This window comes from Lissotriton vulgaris, chromosome 10, assembly GCF_964263255.1.
Source record: "Lissotriton vulgaris chromosome 10, aLisVul1.2, whole genome shotgun sequence".
Lineage (NCBI taxonomy): Eukaryota > Metazoa > Chordata > Amphibia > Caudata > Salamandridae > Lissotriton > Lissotriton vulgaris.
In genome coordinates this window covers 1066246502-1066268639 of record NC_141698.1, presented here as the reverse complement: position 1 = coordinate 1066268639, position 22138 = coordinate 1066246502, and the positions used below count along the sequence as shown (strand labels likewise).

Genomic DNA, 22138 nt, shown 5'->3' with positions numbered 1-22138 from the left:
AATGAAACTGAAATCAGAAGACTGCCAATGGCTCCATGTAAAGAAAGAAAAGCTTCCCCAACTAACCAAGCCCATGGGGAGATAGGAGAATAAGTCCGCTAGGAAGCCAGACGTACAGAGTAAAGAGAATTAAGAGGCTGCACCACCCAGACTGTCCCATAAAACTGTAATGTGTCAATTGACAGAGAAGCCAAGGCAGATCACCAGGGTCCGGATGGTGCCTGTAAGAAATAGTGCAATCCACAGGGGACCACATATCGGGTGTAGCCCAAGCCCCCAACAAAATGTCAAATAAAGCTTCACTATAAGGAAGCACCGGCTCTACCTCTGTTTGGGCCTGATGTAGGACGCCAGGTAAGGGATCAGACATAATTTCCACAGAAGGAAGTGGCAAATCCAAAACCCCAGAAACTCATCTGAGCATTTCCTCCAGAGATGAACTCGCCTCTGTAGCGAGGCCAATAGGGGAAAGGAGGTCAGAGGCTGGGAAAAACTCCAAGCCATTAGCTTCACCCATCTCAGTCAGCCAGTAGTCATCAGGAGGAGGTTGGACAGTGTCAGAGATGGGGTGGGGAACCCCAATTCCTCACCTCCAAAATTGTGTTTCTCAGAAGGAAAAACAGGAGGGGCTCCAGATAGAGCTGAGGAAAGGTGTCTGAGACAGGCAGCTCAACTGGTGCCGCATCCGACGATGGACCCAGGTGTTGAAGGTGATAGCCCCGAAGGGCTGTCCACCGGCATCAAAATTGATTTGTAATCCGAAGGCCGAACTGAGGCCGAGGGTGAACCTGCTGGCGTGGACACAGTCACTGCTCCTCGCACCTCCTTGGGGCCCAAGGGCACTCCAGGGGAAGGTGAAGACCCAAAGATAGTATGAAGAGAATTAAAATATTCTCGCATCTTTTCAGGGTCGCTCCGGCTCCAGGTAAGGTAGGGAGGCGTGAGGTAGACTTGTGCACCAAATATTCAACCGAAGATCGGGAGGAGGCTTTGTGTGGTGAAGTCGGGGGAGGGGGGGTACGAAAACTTCAACAACCTGAATCGTGACTTACCTCTGGAGGTCAGTAGAGACTGATGTCCACAGGAACGGTTCCTGGAACAGGCCTGCGGGCGGTCCATGGAGCGTGAAGGGGACCGAGATGGATGGGAAGCTTTGGAAGACTGCGACATCCGCAACACTAGGAACCTCAGTCAACATTCCCTCAGCGCCTTCAGGCGAAGTTGGCGACAGGAGTCGCACTCCTCTGAGTCATGGTGCTCCCTGAGGCACCACATACAAATAGAGTGAGGGTCCATGGCAGACATTTGTCTACCACAGGACCCACAAGGCTTAAACCCCAAGGACATGAGAGATTGTTTAAAAGCACACTGTTCCGTTCGACAAAACCATCAAGGTAGGCCTAAAAACGGCTGAGGAACTGCTTATCGGATCCGTGTTGAAAGAGCGGTAATGAAGAAACTGACATCAGCGTATCAGGGGGGACTATATATGGACTCCATCGACATCACATTCGATGGTTGACATCACTACGGAGTCCTGTGACGCCCCCTACTGACATGCCATTCCCCGTGCCTCGCCGGGGTCTCCAGAAAAACTTGCTTCAGTGGTTCCGCAGGGATACGTGTCAGCCGATCTCCCCCATGATATTCTATGAAAGAACATCTACCAGCAGGCAGCCTCCTCTCTGACAAAGAACAGAGAACACCACCCTTATGTAGGTATGACCACAGGAAGGTGGGGGTGGACGGATACTATTTATATGATTTTTTTTAACATCTGCAAGGGGAAAATATGGTCTGAAGTATGTAGCCAAGCTCAATTGAGGCCATCATTTCTATCACTCTATGACCTCGCTCTCCCTTTAGATCTGATTCACAGTATCAGCATATGAGGGTGCCATTGGGAGAGGCACATACAGGGCATGCAAGATACAGACTACTCAAGCTTTGATTTCCTCCGTTATAAGGTCACTTGAAATCCCTCAGCGGAAAACAACCTTAGTGTTGTTAACTGCCCAACTATATTTTTGTATGTTGTGTATGGTTACCATGAACCTGAATGCCGAATTTGAAATCCGATATCGACTCATGCTATGCAAAACAAAGCTTGCTTCCACCGTGGTGACACCATGCAGGAGAGGGACCTCTTCCTGATCTTGTATGCAACTGCGACAGGTCCAAGGGAAGCAAAGGAAGGGTAGTCACTGATCTGCCACCTCACCTGGGGCTCGACAAACTTGTAGAGGATAGTGGAATTGTGTATGACAGACCTCCACCTACTTTGAAATTCCTGCAATATGTCAGACCCAGGGAGGAGGGGGAATAGTACTTGAGGGGCCTGCCCCCACCAATCACCTTCTCCCCTGATACCCATAAGACAGTGCTGTAGGTGATATCCTATACATGATAGATATCAGCAACACACTTTCCAAAGCCTGTTCATTTCCCCTTCCACAGTTGTAGGCCACAGATGAAGATGCAGTTGGAATAAACGGATTATCTACTCTAGCCACAAATACACAAATGAAGAGCGGCAAAAGCCTAGTTTGTAAAGGTATTGGACAGTAATTGACCAGTAGGGCAAAGGATGGTGCTGGACCTGACACATGAAATACAGAATGGGTTCAATTTTTAGGGTTGACTTAATGGTGCTTGTTCGATTTATGCAAGGTATTACCATTGTCCCCGTGTGAGGTGCAAAAGGTCAGTTCCACGTCCACTGACTGCTGTCTCACTCACATATTGAGCAACCCACATTTATCAGTCATTGCCTCTTTGTGGTGGTCAGTCATGACACCTGGATTATTTTCCTTCTCACCTAGATATTCACTGGAAGAGCAGCTGCACAAGTCTGCCCAATGGCACTAGCACTGCACCATAAAGGCATCCATCACCCAAGACCATCAAGGCCCCATTCACGTCAGTTCTTGTAGTGCTGCTGTGCAAGTCAAGAGTGGTAATGTGCAAAACACCACCACAACCCCAGCACACAGAGGGTGAATGGAGCAGCATTGCTATCACTCTCCAGTGCTGATGGCCATCCTTCCTGTACTGCCACCTGAAGTGCTGCACATCACTAACTCTTGCGTTCCATTGTCCTCTGGGGGTCCAGTTGTAACCTGGGAGAGACGTCCCCTTGGCCCACGCGCACTGGAATAGTCTGAGTGAGATGGAAATATATCCTTTCTCTGTGCCATGGAGGACACATCAGAACATCATTAGTAATACAAGTGCCATGTTGGGCAAACTCCTGCCTCCCAATGTGACTGCCATATTTACTGTGGCACAGATGGGTTTCAATGGCCTTGACTGACTCTTGTTCTTCCTACATCCATTCATTAGACAGGAGCATGTGCCAGTATACCTCTATACTCAGTTCATGCACTTCCATGGTCTGTGTTGAGAATCACACACCCAATCATTTTATGTTTAAAACCGTTGGATCTCTTGCTGTAGTTCTTTGTCAATTAATATAATGCCTTAGCTCAAAGGAGAGTCTGTGTCTATGTTTACCCTTCAATCAATATTGTCAGTTGTCACTACGTATTCAACCAATTCAATTTCTGTGTCTATTCCACTTCCATGCCTTTGGCCACTACCTGCTTTTTATGGGCACACACCATAACCAGTTGTCCAAGTACTCGGAGGTGAGAAGTAGGAGAGAGGAAAATAAGAGTAATGTGGCGCCCAGCTGCAGACCTCAAAAGTGTGGGGCAACAAATACTAGGAGAAAGCCCACTGGGAGACCAGCAGCGCAGGCATGCCATGTGTTCACGTTAAGTATGTCTGACTTGATCACAGCTAATGAGTGGCCGGATGCCAGACATGACACCTCCAGCCATCCCGGAACGTGTATTTAGAATTAATGAGTGATGGTGCAAATATGAACATGCACTAAGAGATAACAACTCATGGAGGAAGGCATTGTTCCACGTACTTATCTATCCATTCATCCATCCATCACTGTAGTCACTCATGTATCCATCTTCAATAATCTGTTCACCCATTCCTCGATCACTCATTTAGCCACCCATTCATCAATCCATTTACTCACTCATCCAGCCAAACATGGCCATGGGTGATGATAACAAGAGTTGACAGGGTCCACTGAGCATTACTTCCTGAGTCCATTCAGGTTTATTACACCTTGGGCCTGTTCTTCTTTACTGCCTGCGGCCATTGAAGCTCACTGACAAATGTGACCATTGAGGCATGTTAATAATGCCTTAAGCCATTGAGGTTTACTAATGTCTCAAGCCATCAAAGATCACTAGTGACTGGGGCCTGTGCGCATTGGTGCCAGGAGGTGTGAATGTGCCTACTCTGTATACAAATTCAAATTCAAAATAAGCTTTATTCGATTTTAATCATTTAAAATCACAAAAGAATACAATTTCATAAAAACAAGTAAAAACATTTGGTATATACATTAGTTTAAAAATACATTAAGTTTGACAAAGTGCGTTTAGTACATTCAAGAAGAGTCATTTAACGTATATGGTTATTACAATCCAGACTCTGTATACATATGTGCTTGAATGTATGATCTATGTCAATGTGATTGTTGTGTGCATGCACCATCAAAACTTTTGATTTTCACAGAGATTGTTACCCATGGGACTAGCTAATAAAGGTGCTTTCCGTTTACAATGTAATGATGCAAATCAGTGGAAGAACATACTATGTAAGGAACAGCTTGATGTGTGTCAAGCTGCCAGTGGAAGAAAAAAATGAAGATAAAACATTATTTACGTAGTCAAAGGATACCCTTGCAAACAGAGTTATAGAGGAAAGAAACACACTCATAGTAGCACACTGAACCTTATGAATAGAAGGCATAGACCATTGGCACAGAGAGTTATGACCAAAGAACCCAGACAAGCTGTACGGGTGCAGCGGAGACAACATGCCCACATACCAGCAGGTCACAAGCGTTCTATTCTGCTGAGCTGAGGTTGTAACATGTTTGGGCTAGTAAAGGTGAAACGTAAACCACATGGAAATCAGAAGTGTTCTCCACAAAAGAAGAGTCATCGGTGTGTATTTAATTATTGTTTTTCTCAAGTCTTTCTCAGGACCTCACTTGATCAACAGGAATTCATGTGAATATATTAGTTGCTTATGCTGTAGACTACAAGGGGTGATTAATGGGGCACAGAGTGTTATTGGCAAGGAGAGTGTTTGTTGTTCCTTACCTAAAGGTTTCCAGTTCAATGGCTTCAGTGGACTCTGGCCGCAAGCTTCGGTTTCTCCTCCCGTTTGTTGTGCCTGGGTGCTTCTCAGGCTTGGACTGACTTCCCGAGGTGCTCTCCAAGTTAATAGCTGGCAGCTGCATGTGTGAGAGGAGAGGAAGTCTTACATGTTTACAGTGACAATAAATGCATGCATGGTCAGAAACACGATTTTACCATGGCCACCCATGATGGACCAAGTATCAAGGGCCAAGGGAGAACATGGAAATCTGATCACATTACTATTCTTCATGCACACCAAAAAGCTTTCCACAATTTAAATAAACATGCAATGTATGCTCATCCATCCCCAAAATACTTTCTTGCTATTTTAGTTCCATTCCAATTAGAAATCTAAATGCAAGAGAAAGAGAACACACATATTAGGTGGGGTTTGGTTCTTGGAGAAGGGCCAGACATATCACTGGACAAGCTGTAGCGCAGCACCTTTTGTGCAGGGTCAAAGCAACCAGCCAGTTCTCTGCGTTGTGCCGGATGCATCAATGTGACACATCACATATAGAAATATGAATAAGCGGTCTGTAAGGACTTCCAAAACCTCTTTGTTGTGTAATCCATTTCCTTACCAAAGTGGTCTTCCCAATGTAATGGCTCCTCAAGAAGCTTAGTCAGTACATCTGGAGAAATCATTAAAAGATACACGCACATATATTCGGCCTTGGCAGAAAATGTTGCCGTTTATCAAGTTACGGAATCAACAAACCCAAGCCCTGACTAGAAAAAATGTTCCAGTGCTTAAAAGCCATCTGAATCTCCTTAAGTGCATCAGATCCCACCATCAGGTAGACACCCAATTGTTTCACTTACAAGCCACATATATCCTCTAAAGGCCAGCCTAACCCTCTTTCCTCCCATTCAATACTCTTTGCCAGGGCCCAGTGAATTTTTTGTGAATCATATATCTTCCTCCTTCGCCCTGGAAAGGTAGGTGTGAGAGTTGCATCTGAACCTCTCAGTATTGTGGTCCATGTAAACTATGCCATAAGATTACCAATGGTAAGCTTGGGCACCGCCTTCACTGGGGCCTTCACATGGCAAACCTTTGTGAATTCTGAAGGGTCAGACTGGTTAGATACCCCGTCTTCCAAAGAGGTCTCACAGTCTTTTCAAAGTATTTGAAGTCATTGGTGCAGTAGTCGTTGACCCGCGATGTGTATCCTTTACAGTACAGATCAAAAACTCTTTTGGAATGGAAGTGTCCCATGCATGGTGAATGGGTGTGTACCCCTGCACTGAGGGCCCTACTGCATGTGAATCTGACATCTTGACTTTTCTTCTTTGCTCCAGCGTCATGCTAATCTAGTTTGAGCACAAAAGGCTAGGCCTGTCTCTAACCATATGTGGTCCAAGACCTGCCCCGTGACCTAGAGGGCAGCAACAACCGTGCCCTTGTGGAAAGCGGCGGACTAGTGTTTCTGTCCAGGGGGCATCGCGTAAAGCAATGGTGGCAGCATAATTTGTTTTTTTTTTATAGTGTGTACAGCAATTATTTCTCTGGCCCGGTCAGAGCGTGGTCCACTGGCCCCTCTCATGTAATGTTCAGGTGTTATGTGAAGAACCAGAACATTGCGTTGCCATTCCCTGTCCTGTCTAGTGCTTATGTGTATTCAGTGAGTATGTAGTGTGTGTACAGTGAGTATTGTTGTGTGTAAGATGTGTGTGTGTACAGTGAGTATTTGTTGTGTGAGATATGTGCGTGTGTGTGTACAATGAGCATTTGGCATCTGTGTATGTGTGTGTACAATGAGTATTTGGCGTCTGTGTGTGTGTGTACAATGAGTATTTGGTGTGTGTGTGTACAATGAGTACTTGGCGTCTGTGTGTGTGTGTACAATGAGAATTGTTGTGTGTGTGTGTACTGTGAGTATTTGGTGTGTGTAAGATGTGCGTGTGTACAATGAGTATTTGGCGTGTGTGTGTGTACAATGAGTATTTGGCGTCTGTGCGTGTGTGTACAATGAGTATTTGGCGTGTGTGTGTACAATGAGTATTTGGTGTGTGTGTGTACTGTGAGTATTTGGTGTGTGTAAGATGTGCGTGTGTACAATGAGTATTTGGCGTGTGTGTGTGTACAATGAGTATTTGGCGTCTCTGTGTGTGTGTGTACAATGAGTATTTGGCGGTTGTGTACAATGAGTATTTGGTGTGTGTGTGTACAATGAGTATTTGGTGTGTGTCTGGACCCTACCTCGTGGTAAGAGCGACGTATCAGAATCAGAGAGATTGTCTACTGGCTGTGCTCTGGTCAGAAGCAAGTGCAGTCTTGGTTGAGGTCCTGGTGGATTCTGCTCAGAGTCAGGAAGCACTCTGGTCTGTAAATCCTCCTCTGGCTTGGGCACTGGCATCAATGCAAAGGGAACCGGCATATCGAGTTGCAACGGAACTAATGTCCTCCACTTATTGCGATGTTGCAGATGGATCTAGAAAGTCTGGGTGCATCGGGACTAGACTTTGAATTGGCTCCACTGGGGATCAGCAGGCACATTGACGCCCTTGCGCCTTCTCTGCAGTTCGAGAGTGGCAGGAAGGGGCGGATTCCCAATTTAATTTCTTATGTTTCTTTTGAACTTACCCAAAGATTTCAACTGCGACAATGATCTGCTGTGGGAATGTCTTCAGGAACGAGAAAAGGGTACGTCATCTTTCTTTAAACTTCATCCGGTCATGGTATGGAGTCTTCTGTTGTTTGGTGGCATTTAACATCTACGGTCTTGTAAGACCTACAGACTCATCTGAGGGCAGTCATCGCAGATTCTGGTATCATGCTACGATCCCAGGCACCAAAGGTCGACCAAAGAGTCGATTCTTCCTCTGCTTAAAAAACCCAATCTCAATGCTGGCGACCCTAATAACTATAGGCCCATTACTCGGTTATCATTTCTGGCCAAATTGGCCTTTAATCAGGAAATTACGACTTTTATAGATTAAAACAAGAGCCTTGATCCAACCCAATCCAAATTCCCCAGTCAGCACAGCACCGAGCTAGCACTGATCACAGCAACAGACGAAATCAGACAGACAGACAATAGATTGTGGGGGAAATTCAGCCCTCACCTTATTAGATCTTTCGGCCGCGTTTGACACAGTTAATCATACTGTCTTAATTGACTGACTCAAATCGATCGGCATTAAAGACAATGTGCTCAAGTTTATCCCTTACTTCTTAACCGATCAAATTCAAACTGTTTCGCTTGGGGACTATACATCACCAGCCTTCTCACTGCCTTGCAGGGTGCCTCAGGACTCATGCCTGTGCCCTACCTTATTCAATCTATATGTCACCCCACTTGCAGCGTTGATCAAATCCTATGGTTTTGTGCTGGTCTCATATGCTGATGATACACAGATCATTGTGTCAATAATAGATAATCTTGAAGAAACGACAGTTCAGTTTCACGGTTGCATGCTCCATATTGATAGCTGGATGTGCCTTAAGGTGCAACAAGGCCTTGGCCAGATCATCTGATACAACTTTCCCAACGTTACACTCAAGCACATTCACTGCGCTTATCCACTATTGGAAATCTTGTAGTCCCTAGATTAAAAAAAAGTAACTGGGGAAGGAGGGGGTTCGTAACCTGTATCACGAGGCTGTGGAACTCGCTTCCAACAGAACATAAAAACAAAGCAAATCTACTAGAATTCAGGAAGGATCTAAAAACCTGGCGTTTTACTAAATAGCTTCCCATCATCTTCCCATAACACATTCGGTTTCTTAGTCTGACTTAGCGCTGAGATGCTTCCAGCTAATTGTTGCGTTTTAGAAATCTTATTTTTATTTAATTTCATTATACTTTGTGAGGGTCCATCACAGACATCTGTTTGCAACAGTCCCTACCCGGCTTGAACTCTGTTGTTTTGGGGAATGCCATTTTACCTTGCTCACTGACCAATTTAGAAAAAGGGGTCTAAAAGGACCACTGTAAACAACGAAGGAGTGACTAAAGTGTAAAAGAAAAGTGCCAAACGTGATAGGTTCAAAGGTTTATGAAATAATGCTACACTGTGTGCTGCACGCGTGATCAATGCTCACACGCGTGCAGTGTGTACAGCGGGGCAGTCTCAATGTCCCTAAGAGGGCCCGGGCGACTGTCTTCAACTGGAAGAAAGTCAGGGCGCTTCCTGGTCACCCTGTAGTGGGTGGAGGGAAAGAACCTTAATTCTTAGAAGGACCCTCACTCACCACTAGTTGGTGACATGCTTCATCATCGGGTCCCCGCTGGGGTGACTGAATGCCTCCCCAGCGTGCTACGACGCCTGATTACAGTGGAGCAGGATGTGGTGGGTGCAACAGTGCCCAAATTAGGAAGTGACTAAATGTGATAGTGCAAATGTGTATTTAACGATTAAAAAATGCAAAGGTTGTGCCTTTAGAAAATGTTTTAATAATGGCCAGCCCGCATTGGTTAAAAACAAGGTGAGCGGACTCCCCAGGTTCTTAATTAAGGAACCGGAATCCTGAATCAGAAGTAAAATTTGGTCGACATGTTTCAGCTGTTTAAGTTGCATGTAGCTCAGCTTTCTTCAGGACCTAAACCAAAAGTCCTCTGGTGGTGTGCGCGCGCTAAGGCGCACCCTCCCGTGAGGCTCTAAGTGTGAAAAAAATTATATACAGTGTCCATAGACGGAAAAAATTCCATCAACACCACACTACTCACTCTGGTAGGGGTGTGTTAAAAAAGGGAACCTGTGGAAAAGAAGGGACAATAACAGGACCACAAACACATAAACATGAAAGAGAAGGGTTAATTCCTTCTGTAAAAGGTTGTAATCAACATTGGTTTCACATATGTTCAGGTCTAAGCATCATGCATAATTTGTGTGACACCCAAATCGGGGTGCTGCCTTAGATTCCTTAAAAAGGTGCACCTAAATTAGCTATCAGGACCAGCCCGGTGAATGAGTCCGTGTCCGGAGAATGCTCGATGGTCATTAGGGTCGAGCAATGAACCACTTGGTTATGAAGTGGTGAAGTTAAAAGACCACAGTGATAAAAGGGTATGAGCAAGTATATCCCTAAATGTATAAACACAAACACACACGTAGAGGAACAACCCCCTCTCACAGCGTGAGCAATGAATACCAAGAAGGGATTTGTAAGCAAGCATATCCGCAAGTGTTTGATAATCCACAGACACACACATGAATAGAGGAAAGATCCCTCTCAAAGCGTGGGAAGTAAATATCAGAAGGGGGGATTTGTGAGCAGTAATAGGTATTGAGAAAGTTTTAGAAATAACTCACTTCCTGAAGGAACAGATTGCGCCCCTTCGGAAACGACAGCGTGGGGTGACTTCACGCGGCGTTTTTATACCAGAAATGAAAATTAACAATCAGAAGGGTGACGGGTCATTAGAAAATAGTACCGCGTTGTGAAAGTTCGCCTCGGATGAAGAGCTCGCCATAATGCTTGGGATCGAGTTTTGCTTACTTCCACGCCAGCGGCTCCCCTCCGTGTACCTACACGGACTGCAACTGTCTCCCGGGAATATCAAAAGAAAGAGCACCCGGTTGGTTTAAATGCCTGCAGTGTCTGATTGGATGCACCCGCCCTCGTGGGTGCATGACGTTGGGGAAAATTCAGCGCGTGCACCGCGTCTTAAAGGGATAGGCATCTGTGAGAATGGAAGATGATGTAATTGGTTTAAAGCTACCACGTGGGGGAGGATTAAGCCAGCATTACGGAGCTCGTAGTTCTGAGGTCGGGGGTTCGAGTCCCAGTAGTGTCTCAACCCGAATCCCAAATTGAATTAGATCGTAATTGCAAAAATAAGTCACAACAATTGTCTGATCCAAGAATAGTATGTCTGGTCAGGAAAAATACTCACAGTAACACGCCCACAATTGTGAGTTTGGGTCCATCGCCTCATTGCACCATTTTTTGTTTATTTTTTATCAGCTAGACAGTGTGGGGTGAAAAATAGAGGATATTTGGTGCACGAGTCCCACACTTGGGTAGAGAAATAAGGATATTAGTGGCCATTCGGAGAAGTACGATGGTTCCCAACCAAAGTAGTAGTATAAGTGGATGGAATTCTAAAGGTGTCTTTTCTACATGGTGTGGACTAGGTCCCTGAACTAGGGGCAAACGAGCTTAACCTGGTATCTATAAAAAATTCAGTTTATTATAGGACTCATGTTTCTGCCCATCAGCGTAATACAGTACCCCATGGTATGTCATCGTTGAGGCCTTTCGTGTTGGTGCCTAGGCGATACACCCAACGCTGTTCCTTCTCGAATAGTAGGGACTCTGAACTGCCCTCCAGGTGTTCTAGGATAGTCCATTTGAGATCATTGGGTGTATGGTTGATCTGTAGAAAATGTGTAGTGAGTTTCGTTGTTGCTTTTTTGCAACGAATGTTACTACGATGCTCACATATTCTTGTTTTGACACGTCTGGATGTCATCCCAATGTATTGTAACTTGCATCTACAGGTGATCAGATAAACCACATTTGCTGTGTTGCAATTGGTGTGGCTGCGTTGTACCCAGCGTGTGCCATCCGTCAAGTCCAGGAATTTGGTGTGTGAAGTCAGATGGCAGATACTGCAGTTACCGCAGGGATGGTGGCCTGTTACTGGTGGTAGCCCCCAAGAGTTAAGAACGCTCGGTAGTTGGTTGTTATTGTTATTGTTTCTTGGTCTTGTGTGGACCAGATAATCTTTTAAGCTGGTGGACCTTTTATAGGAAAAGAGTGGTTTTCGCCAGTGTGCCTTATTACTAGTGATGATTCTCCAGTTTCTAGATATACATCTGCTCACTGCGTTAGATAATGGATTGAAAGTGGTGACGCATGTGAGGGGAATCTCATTCACCTCTGGAGGGGGGTTGTCTTCCAAAAGAGCCTCCCTCTGTTGGTTCCGTGCTCTCTTTTGGCTGGTGTTCAGGATCCTCGATGGGTATCCCCTTTTCTCCAATTTATCAGTCAACACACTTGCCTGTTGCTTGTATGTAGACAGGGTACTACAGTTACGTCGTATTCTTAGGTATTGCCCATACGGGAGGTTTTCCCGTAGGGCCCTGGGGTGGTAACTGGTAAAGTGCAACAAGTTGTTTTTTGCTGTCGGCTTGGTAAACGTTTTTGTCTCCAGTCGGTTGCCTTCCCTCTTGATGGTGACGTCTAGAAACGTTAGCTCATCACAAGAGTGTTCATGAGTGAACCTCAGGTGATCATCACACGTATTGATCCAGGTATAGAACTCGAGTAAAGTGGATTTGTTTCCTTGCCAGATCATGAACACATCATCTATATAACGACGCCATACAGCGATGTTGTTACCGTATGGGTTCGCGGGATTCAGGATGTGTTTAGACTCGAAGTCGTATACGTAAAGACCCGCTACCGATGGGGCAAAAGTGCTGCCCATCGATGTTCCCGTAGCTTGAAGGTAAAGTTGGCCTTCGTATTCAAAGAAGTTACGTTTAAGGGCAAGAGTGGCACAGTCGACTACGAAATCCCGGGTGGTGTTGAAATTCCAGACTGCTTGGTCCAGCGCTTCCTTGACCACTTTAATGGTCTCATCCTGCGGAATGCAGGTATACAAACTCTCGATATCCATCGAGACAAGGAAACAGGGAGCATTTGGTAGAGAGATTGTGTTGAGCAGAAATAGAAAACTCTTGGTGTCCTTGAGGTAAGTGATTGTGGATTGTACAATCGGTTTCAAGAAAAAAATCCCAATACTGTGAGAGAGGTTCCAGGAGAGATCCTAGACCCGAAACAATCGGTCGTCCTGGGGGGGGTTGCACATTTTTATGTGTTTTTGGTAACACATAAAAGTAAGGGACCCGTCCCTCAGACATCGTCAGAAAATCAGCCTCTTTCTTCGAGATCCAGCCATCCCTTTCTGCTGTTGATACTAGATCACAGATTTTATTTTTTAAATCGTTTGTAGGGTCCTCCTCTAAAGGAATGTAGTTGTTACCATTGCTTAAGAGTCTTCGGCACTCTGTGTCGTAGTCGCTTTTGTTGAGAATCACAATCCCGCCCCCCTTGTCCGCATGTTTGATGACGATCTCCTTGTTCTTTTAAGGGATTGTATGGCCTTAAATTCATCAGTGGTCAGGTTCTTAAAGGGGGTCGGTTCCTGCATTTGTTCTATTTCTTTGAACACAGCTTGTTCAAAGGCTAGAATCTCTGGTGCGACTGTGTGTGTGGGTGGTACAAATGATGATTTCAGTTTAAAATCAGTGTCACTTTCAATGCCTTCCACTTGTTCTCTTTCTGATGATTCAAAAAAGTTCTTTAAGCGCAGCTTCCTAAAGAACTGACTCAGCTCGCAATGAAGTTTGAAGCGATCAAGTTTAGGGGTGGGAATGAAACCTAATCCTTTCTCCAAAACTAGTGTTTCAGATTGTGAGAGATTGTGAGACGACAAATTCACCACTAGGGTTTCGCATTGCTGGGGCCAGGTCTCTGGTCTGTTGGTGTTGGGTTGTTGGGATCCTCTGTCCCTATTTGAGTGTCCCAGTGTATGTGGTTGGAACCTTTATGTCTCCCTCGGTTGCCCCGCCTGCCTCTGTCCTGAAAAGGATGCGGGTAACTTTGGGGGTTGAAATGTGGATAGGGCATGAAGTGAGGGTTCCAACCCATCGTTGGGGGGAAAGGTGCCTGGAAAAGGCTGGGATGATAGGGGCCCATTGCTTGTTGGGGAAAAGGCGCTCTCCAGTTGGGCGGGTGGTAGTCACCTGTGGGTTGTTGCTGCTGCCCACGCCCGCGACCTCGACCTCTCCCTCTCCCTCTTGGTCTTTTCCCAGTGTTCTCAGAACTTGAGCCACTGGTATTCGAGTCCACCGAACTATCGGAATTGTAGCCTGTATTTGAGGAAGGATTGAATTCAGGGGTGGAGTAGGGATAGACTTTGGCATAGGACCACTTCTTCAGGTCTTTTTGTAGCTTTTGTGATTTGGATTGGGCCAGATTTTGCTTGAACTCATTTTGCTCTTTATTGAGTTCGTCTAACCTCTTTTTATATCCAGTGATTGTAGTTTTGAAGTGGGCTTCGGTGGTTTGAATCTCCACTAACAGGGCATCAGAGAAGCGTAACGCGGTTTTGATAATTAGGATGCCCCAATCCCGCGTGCAGTGCCACGCTATTTGTGCCCATTCTTTGCGGAAGACTGCATCTTCAAGAAATATTCTGGGGGCATTTGTAACCAATAAACCTTCAGGGGCCGCGTTATTATTTAGATACTCTTTTATCATTGTTCTATGTAGGATGGCCCTGATTCTACTACGTTTAAGTTCCCCCAACTTTTCCCAGTCGCTAGTTTGTGAAATGGCATGTGCCAGTAGTCCTTCTAAGAATTAAGGTTCTTTCCCTCCACCCACTACAGGGTGACCAGCAAGCGCCCTGACTTTCTTCCAGTTGAAGACAGTCGCCCGGGCCCTCTTAGGGACATTGAGACTGCCCCGCTGTACATACTGCACGCGTGTGAGCATTGATCACGCGTGCAGCACACAGTGTAGCATTATTTCATAAACCTTTGAACCTATCACGTTTGTCACTTTTCTTTTACACTTTAGTCACTCCTTCGTTGTTTACAGTATATATTATCGGGGTACAGGAGTGTCTACACCCTACCTCTCTTGTTGATATTGTCTAAAAGGACCAAACAGTAGCTGAAGGTACGGAAAGAAAGAAACTGACGTCAGCACACATGGGTGGTGCTTATATGCGGCCCCATTAGTCACTTCCGCAGAGGCACAACATTGGCGTTGAGACATATGATGCCACCAAGTGGCGAGTCCTGCTTTTAAGTTTCTGTATTCAGTCTGACACCTTGGGAATATTCACAATGTGAGGGATCTGCGGTTAGAAATATCCATCAGAAATAAAATGCATCCCAAAAGTCCAAATTTACTGGTACTCATTTATCCAACCTTGGAAAGATGGAATTCGGAACTGGCATTGGTCGGTAGTTAATGTAAAGCACTGAGCCATCTTATGGTTGGCTTAAATTACCACTGAGCCATGGTAGAATAAGGTAGGACAGGGAAGAACTGGAGGCACAACATAAACGGGGTAAAAGAGTATAGGAAAAAGAAAAGAAAATTGTGATAAAAAAACGAAAAGAAGGTAGAAAACAACAAGGTATGACAGATGACAGAACCAGTAGAAGCATGGGATAGGTGGAATGAGGTGGAGAGAGTAAACGAAGGATGAAAACAGGAAGAACATATGGAAGGAAGGAGGGATTGAGAGATGGAGGAGGTAGACGTTTGAGAGGCAGCAGTTGAGTAATAAACGCACCACATTGCTCTTGCTTTCGGGCTCCCTCATTCAGCCTGTGGAGGCAAGCAACAAGCTCACACTAACAGATGTGTCACATTTGACTGTGAATAGATGAGCTTAGGTGTGGTGGGAACAGTGGTATAATGCCCAAAGTCTTCAACTAACTATTTCATATATAACAAGTGCCTTTCTCAGTGCTGCTTATCACAGTTCTTCTGGTGATGTAAGTTCTGTGATAGCACAAATTAGACTTTGATTTGATTGTATAATTTCAGTGGAATGGTCGCTGCATGCCTGGAGTTGCTGATATGCCTAAACATTCAAGCAGAGGCAATCTCAGTGGTAGGAAGCCTCTCCGCCAATCCAAAGGAAAGCTGAGCATAACAAATGTTCATAGTTCAGCCCTGTTTATTCAAAGGTGTGGACCAAAGATTGCTGGCCTTAAGCAACAAGAAAAGAATGCAAACCACAGAGCTTTCGGAGATAACACTAACGCTCTTTTTGATCTCGACCGGGATCTCATGGTGAAATGGGAAGATTCATTAAATCAAAACTCTATCACACTCATGGACATTCTTATTGAGAGTGCTGATCGTAAGACTGCTAAATTACAAACGGAAATCTCAATTATTGAACAAGAGATTAAAGATCTCAATAAACCCGAGGCCACCGTAAAAAATTACACTTTACTTGATGAAATTCTGCTCAAGCATCAGACAGAAATAAAGAATAGAAAGGCACGCCAAATCAAGAGGGACGAGGCAGATTATAAAAATGGGAGAGTCTACACTTTCGACCGTAAATACGACTCATTGATCCCCAAACCTAGGAGTAGCTCGCAGCCTGGGAAACCAACCACTTCCAACTCCGCCCACTCTAGCACTACCTCCCTGAGTTCTACTGGACTCAGTGATATCGAAAATGAAATCCTTGCCAGTGCACAAACTAACAATTCCACCTTTTTTTTAGAAGTAGAGCGGGTGCGGAAGGGCAACAGAACCCAGCCCCTACAGGCCGCTGTAGACCAAAACCCCACAGGGGCAAACGCGGGAACAAGCGAGGAGTATCGCAGAAAGCTGAGATCAGGGACACAGAGACACTAACAACCCCACTTGATATTGTCCAAGTTATCAACCTCTCAACACTAGCATTGACACCTGACATGATTTCCCTACTCAGCAAAGGTCTTAACTTCAACCCCTATGCCACAGGGGATCTATGCCAAACGAAAATTGACCTGTTCAAGTTCACACGTAACCTGAAACTAAAAAAACATTTTGTGGGATCACAACAGTCGCAAACACAACCTACTCTTGTTCCTACTGTATTTGATGATGTACCTGTAACAATTAAAGACATACAAGCAACACATCTGCTTCTTTCTTTAACGGACAGGGAAGATAGTCCATTAGAAATGGAGCAGTTACTAGAAGAACTAGATATAGAAACAGATTACAGTATAACAAGTGGTCTGAAATGCAAATCCAAATGGATACCAACACTATCGGGTTGCAATTCAATTGACAACTTTCACAAACGAGTTCTAGAGGATCTAGACCGAACCAACACCAAATACTTAGACAAAAAATTTAAATACAAAGACAACCTAACTAGAGGAGAACGATCAGCTCTTTCCACTCTCAATAAGAACTCCAACATCATCATTAGGGAGGCTGACAAAGGGGGGAATGTAGTGGTCATGGATTTGGTTGATTACAACAACGAGATCCATGGCCAACTGAGCGACTGCTCTTGCTACGAATCCCTCAACTACAACCCTACTGGTCCACTTACCAAGCTAGTGAATGAACAACTGTTACTTTGGAAACAATCAGGTCTATTAGATGATAATGAATTTCTATATCTAAAGATTCACAAACCAACATACCCTTGGCTCTATACTCTACCTAAAATCCACAAGGACAAACCGTTCCCACCTGGCAGACCTATAGTATCAGGGATCGGCGGTCCCACCGAGAGGCTCGCAGAATACGTGGACCTCTTTTTGGGACCATTAGTGAAAAACCTTCCCTCATACATACAAGATTCAAAGCACATACTCAACATCATGGCTGACATTGATTGGCAGAAAGACACCTTACTGGTCACGATGGACGTAGTGTCCCTCTATACCAGCATTAACCTAGACCTAGGGATTGAAGCCATTACCAAAGTTCTCTCCAACAGACCGGCTTCACTATGGGCACACACAAACATGCTAATTCAAATGATGAAGATCATTTTAGAAAACAACTTCTTCATGTTTGACCGTAAATGGTACAGACAGAAGAAAGGAGTAGCGATGGGCTCCAAATTTTCACCCTCCTTTGCAAATCTCTTTATGGGAGCATTGGAGGCTGATCTTATCTGGGGCAATAAAGGTACACAATACACTGACTCCATAGTGTTTTGGGGTCGATACATAGATGACTGTTTTCTCCTTTGGTCCGGCACTGTAGAACACCTAAACTCCTTCTTTGAATACCTCAACACTAACAACTGGGAAATCAGTTTCACTATGCAACAAAGTCAGACCCACATTGAATTTTTAGATCTGGAATTCTATGTAAGAGACGAACAGTTACATTCGAGACTTTACAGGAAACCCACCGCATGCAATTCCATTTTGCATGCTTCAAGTTTTCATCCAGAGCATCAGATACGGTCAATTCCCTATGGCGAGTTTCTTAGAGCTAAACGCAACTGTAGTGAAGCCTGTGAATTTGACAACTGCATTACAACCATGAAGAGAAGATTTCAGAACAGGGGTTACACTAGAACCTCCCTTAAAAAAGCAGAGTCCAGAACAAGAGCCATCACTAGACCTGATTGTCTAAAAACACGTACTGAGATGAAAACCACTGACAAACACGTCAGATTCATTACAGAATTTAATGCCCTAAATCAGCTCACTAGAAAGAGTCTGAATAGACATTGGAAACTCTTACTGGAGGACCCCATACTGAAGGAATTTATTCCAGAGAGACCATCCATCACCTACAAAAAAGGTTTTACCTTGAGAAACAAACTAAGTCCTACCGTCCCCACCAATACCACAGCTCAGAACTGGCTTTCTACACGCGGAATTGGTTTTTACAGATGCGGATTCTGTTCTATGTGCATGTGGGGCAAACACGGTACAAAAAACTTTGCAGGACATGATGGTATGGTATATCATATCAAACACAACATCACTTGCCTTAGCAAGTTTGTGGTATACATCATCGAATGCCATTGCGGCAAAAAATATGTGGGGAGCACCATTAGAGCTCTCAAAGAGAGGGTAGCTGAACATATGAGAGCTATACAAAAGAGGGACCCCAGATACCCAGTAGCACTTCATGTAGCGGAATGTCAACCTAACGAGGATGATATCAAAGTACGTGTTTTTGGGATCGATCAAATTCCCCTCAACATCAGGGGGGGCAATCGCGAATTGATGCTCAGGCGTAGGGAGGCTACGTGGATCATGCGCTTACGTAGCGTAGAACACGGGCTTAACTATGATTCTGAGCTCCAATATTTTCTTGGAAACTAATAATGTACTGGGGGGATCCTTGGTGCACTCAGACTAACCAACTGCGCAAACACTAGGAACCCTAAAATGAGGAGAACAAATAGCAATACGTTAGATTGCCTCTTTTTTAGGGAAGCAATGTATCCTACTTCCATGTATGTGTTTGTAATATAAACCTTGTATATATTTCATGTTTTTAGATGATTGTTTATGCTTTTTGATTATCAAGGGTGACAATTTAAACATTGCTTGCCAATTTGCAATCCTTACTGTCTATACATACATCCTGAAATTTTGATTTCGCGATTTTGTAATTCAATTACTCCAAATGTATGTAGACATGAGGTCCCTCACTATTTCGTTCACTCTTGTTTCACTTTCTAATTTCTGCATGCTTCACTTCTTGTACTATAAGTCCAGAACAATCTGGTCACACCCAGACCTGGCTCAGTTTACTTTTACCTCACCCATTAATTTGAACCTTTTGCCTCGATGGACAGGGGGTGTTTGTTCTCTCTGATGCTCAACAGCGTTGTAACCCTTTCCCCATACAAATAATAATAACCATTGAGGTACTAATAATAGCGAATATCTTTCGCTTCCCCCGTATTATTAGATAAAAAATCTATTTACACATCAGGCAGTAGTTTACTTTCACTACTTTCCCGTCATTTATAAGTGTGGCGACTTAATATAAACAAGGATGGATTACTGTACAGGAATTCAACCAAAACGTCTTCCTTTCGCCACAAGTTTCCCCGTTTAACAATGGCGCCCACATTATCTCCTTTGTGATAGTACTTCGTCCATTTTTACTTTTTTCTTACTTAATCCCTCCTCTCCCGGGGTCACGTGTCCGTACACGAGAGACGACCGCCGGGAAACTACAGAGGAGGGATTGCCTGCAGTGGGTAAGGTTCATGTCTCCCCACCGCCGCTCTAACTTTCCGCATACCCGCGTCTTGTATACCAAGCGTCGGGTATGTAATGCGCTACACGCTCGTCTTTAGAAACGTTTGCTCATTCGATATTATGCATTTACTTATAGCAAACCACTGCGTGAGGATACGCACCCGTCTCCTTCCCCTTTTTGGCGCCACAAAGAATCCCCTCCCGGCTTTCAGTTTGACTACGAAATAATAGCAGGTAATTTTTCATAATTGTGCTGACCACATTGATTATGAAACAAACGTTTGGGTAAAACGCGTTGTGTGTTTTTTATCCCCATGACCTAGCCAACTTGCTCCAGCATTTTAGTGGCACTGTGTAATGTTGACACACAATTTTTACTTATTCCCTTTTTTGTAGACATAGTGCTATTTCGACATAGAAAATTACCAGTGGGATAAGACAACTATTATCCACATACTTCAACCGAACATTATACCACACAGCATCTACTGTTGCATAATCTCTTAATATACCCATTGGTAAGAGAATGTCTGGCTTTTTGGTTTTTCCTCTATTGCCCTAACTTAAAACGGCTTTGTAAACATTTCCTTCGTTGCAAGCCTCCTTATGAGTACCCTTTTTTCTTTATCCCGAAATTTTTCCTTCACTGTATTTTAGCTCAAGACTGAGCTTTCAGAGGTCCAGACTTACTCCATCCACATATTGATATTGGAGTGGAAGGTAATATTCATCATCCTTTGATTAATAGGATTTGCATGTTTGTGCTCTCTGGATCTTAAGCGCACATAGGCTTTGTCAGACACACACCTCCTCACGTATAATATAATATAGATATTTTGTTAAAGAAATGTATATGCTTCGGACATTTCACATTGCACTCACCATCACTATGAACACCCTCTTAACTATAGGACCACTGTGTACGAGTGACACATGACCACACTTGGGTCTTTTTAACTTTATTTCACTCGCTCCGTGCACATTAGCACCATAGTCCAATCACTTGCTCCACCATGCAAGTTTTTCTTACCACATCTCAACACCATAAAACTGCATGTCGGGTGCACAAATGTCACCATATGCAGTATATAACAAAACATGATTAGTTAACTATGGCATACATTATTTTGTATTACCAGCCCTGATGAGTCGTGTGACTCAACCGCACACGACGAAACACGTGTCGGCGTTTGTATTAATTCAAGTCTGGAGAAAATAAACATCTTGCTGTGACAAGAGGACCCACATCAAAGAACCTGCTTCTGCGCTTCCTTTAAACTTTGGTCATTGTACCTGTTGGGACATACATGAATGTAGTTGCGAGAGCCTTGCTATGTACTTATGTTTTGTCTTTTGACTTGTTTGGACGGTTAAGGGTGTTTACCGTCTGCTCTTCACGCACTACATAAACTACTGTTTTGCTTTTTACACACTTTGTAACGTATTAACCCAGGCAGCGCGCCCCTTAGTCCTATCTTCAAAAAAAAAAAAAAAAAACCCCTGTGTCTTTGTAGTTTTGAAGTGGGCTTCGGTGGTTTGAATCTCCACTAACAGGGCATCAGAGAAGCGTAACGCGGTTTTGATAATTAGGATGCCCCAATCCCGCGTGCAGTGCCACGCTATTTGTGCCCATTCTTTGCGGAAGACTGCATCTTCAAGAAATATTCTGGGGGCATTTGTAACCAATAAACCTTCAGGGGCCGCGTTATTATTTAGATACTCTTTTATCATTGTTCTATGTAGGATGGCCCTGATTCTACTACGTTTAAGTTCCCCCAACTTTTCCCAGTCGCTAGTTTGTGAAATGGCATGTGCCAGTAGTCCTTCTAAGAATTAAGGTTCTTTCCCTCCACCCACTACAGGGTGACCAGCAAGCGCCCTGACTTTCTTCCAGTTGAAGACAGTCGCCCGGGCCCTCTTAGGGACATTGAGACTGCCCCGCTGTACATACTGCACGCGTGTGAGCATTGATCACGCGTGCAGCACACAGTGTAGCATTATTTCATAAACCTTTGAACCTATCACGTTTGTCACTTTTCTTTTACACTTTAGTCACTCCTTCGTTGTTTACAGTATATATTATCGGGGTACAGGAGTGTCTACACCCTACCTCTCTTGTTGATATTGTCTAAAAGGACCAAACAGTAGCTGAAGGTACGGAAAGAAAGAAACTGACGTCAGCACACATGGGTGGTGCTTATATGCGGCCCCATTAGTCACTT

The 22138-nt window shown here is 44.4% G+C and overlaps 1 protein-coding gene across 1 annotated transcript in view; it reads right to left on the bottom strand.

Annotated features, from left to right (window-relative positions):
* NEK10 (NIMA related kinase 10) overlaps positions 1-22138 on the bottom strand; it is a 1232468-nt gene that overhangs the window by 1145489 nt on the left and 64841 nt on the right. Inside the window, exon 4 of the mRNA XM_086942130.1 lies at positions 5196-5329. Coding sequence (XP_086798256.1) covers positions 5196-5329 — 134 coding nt within the window. The remainder of the gene's footprint in view (positions 1-5195; positions 5330-22138) is intronic.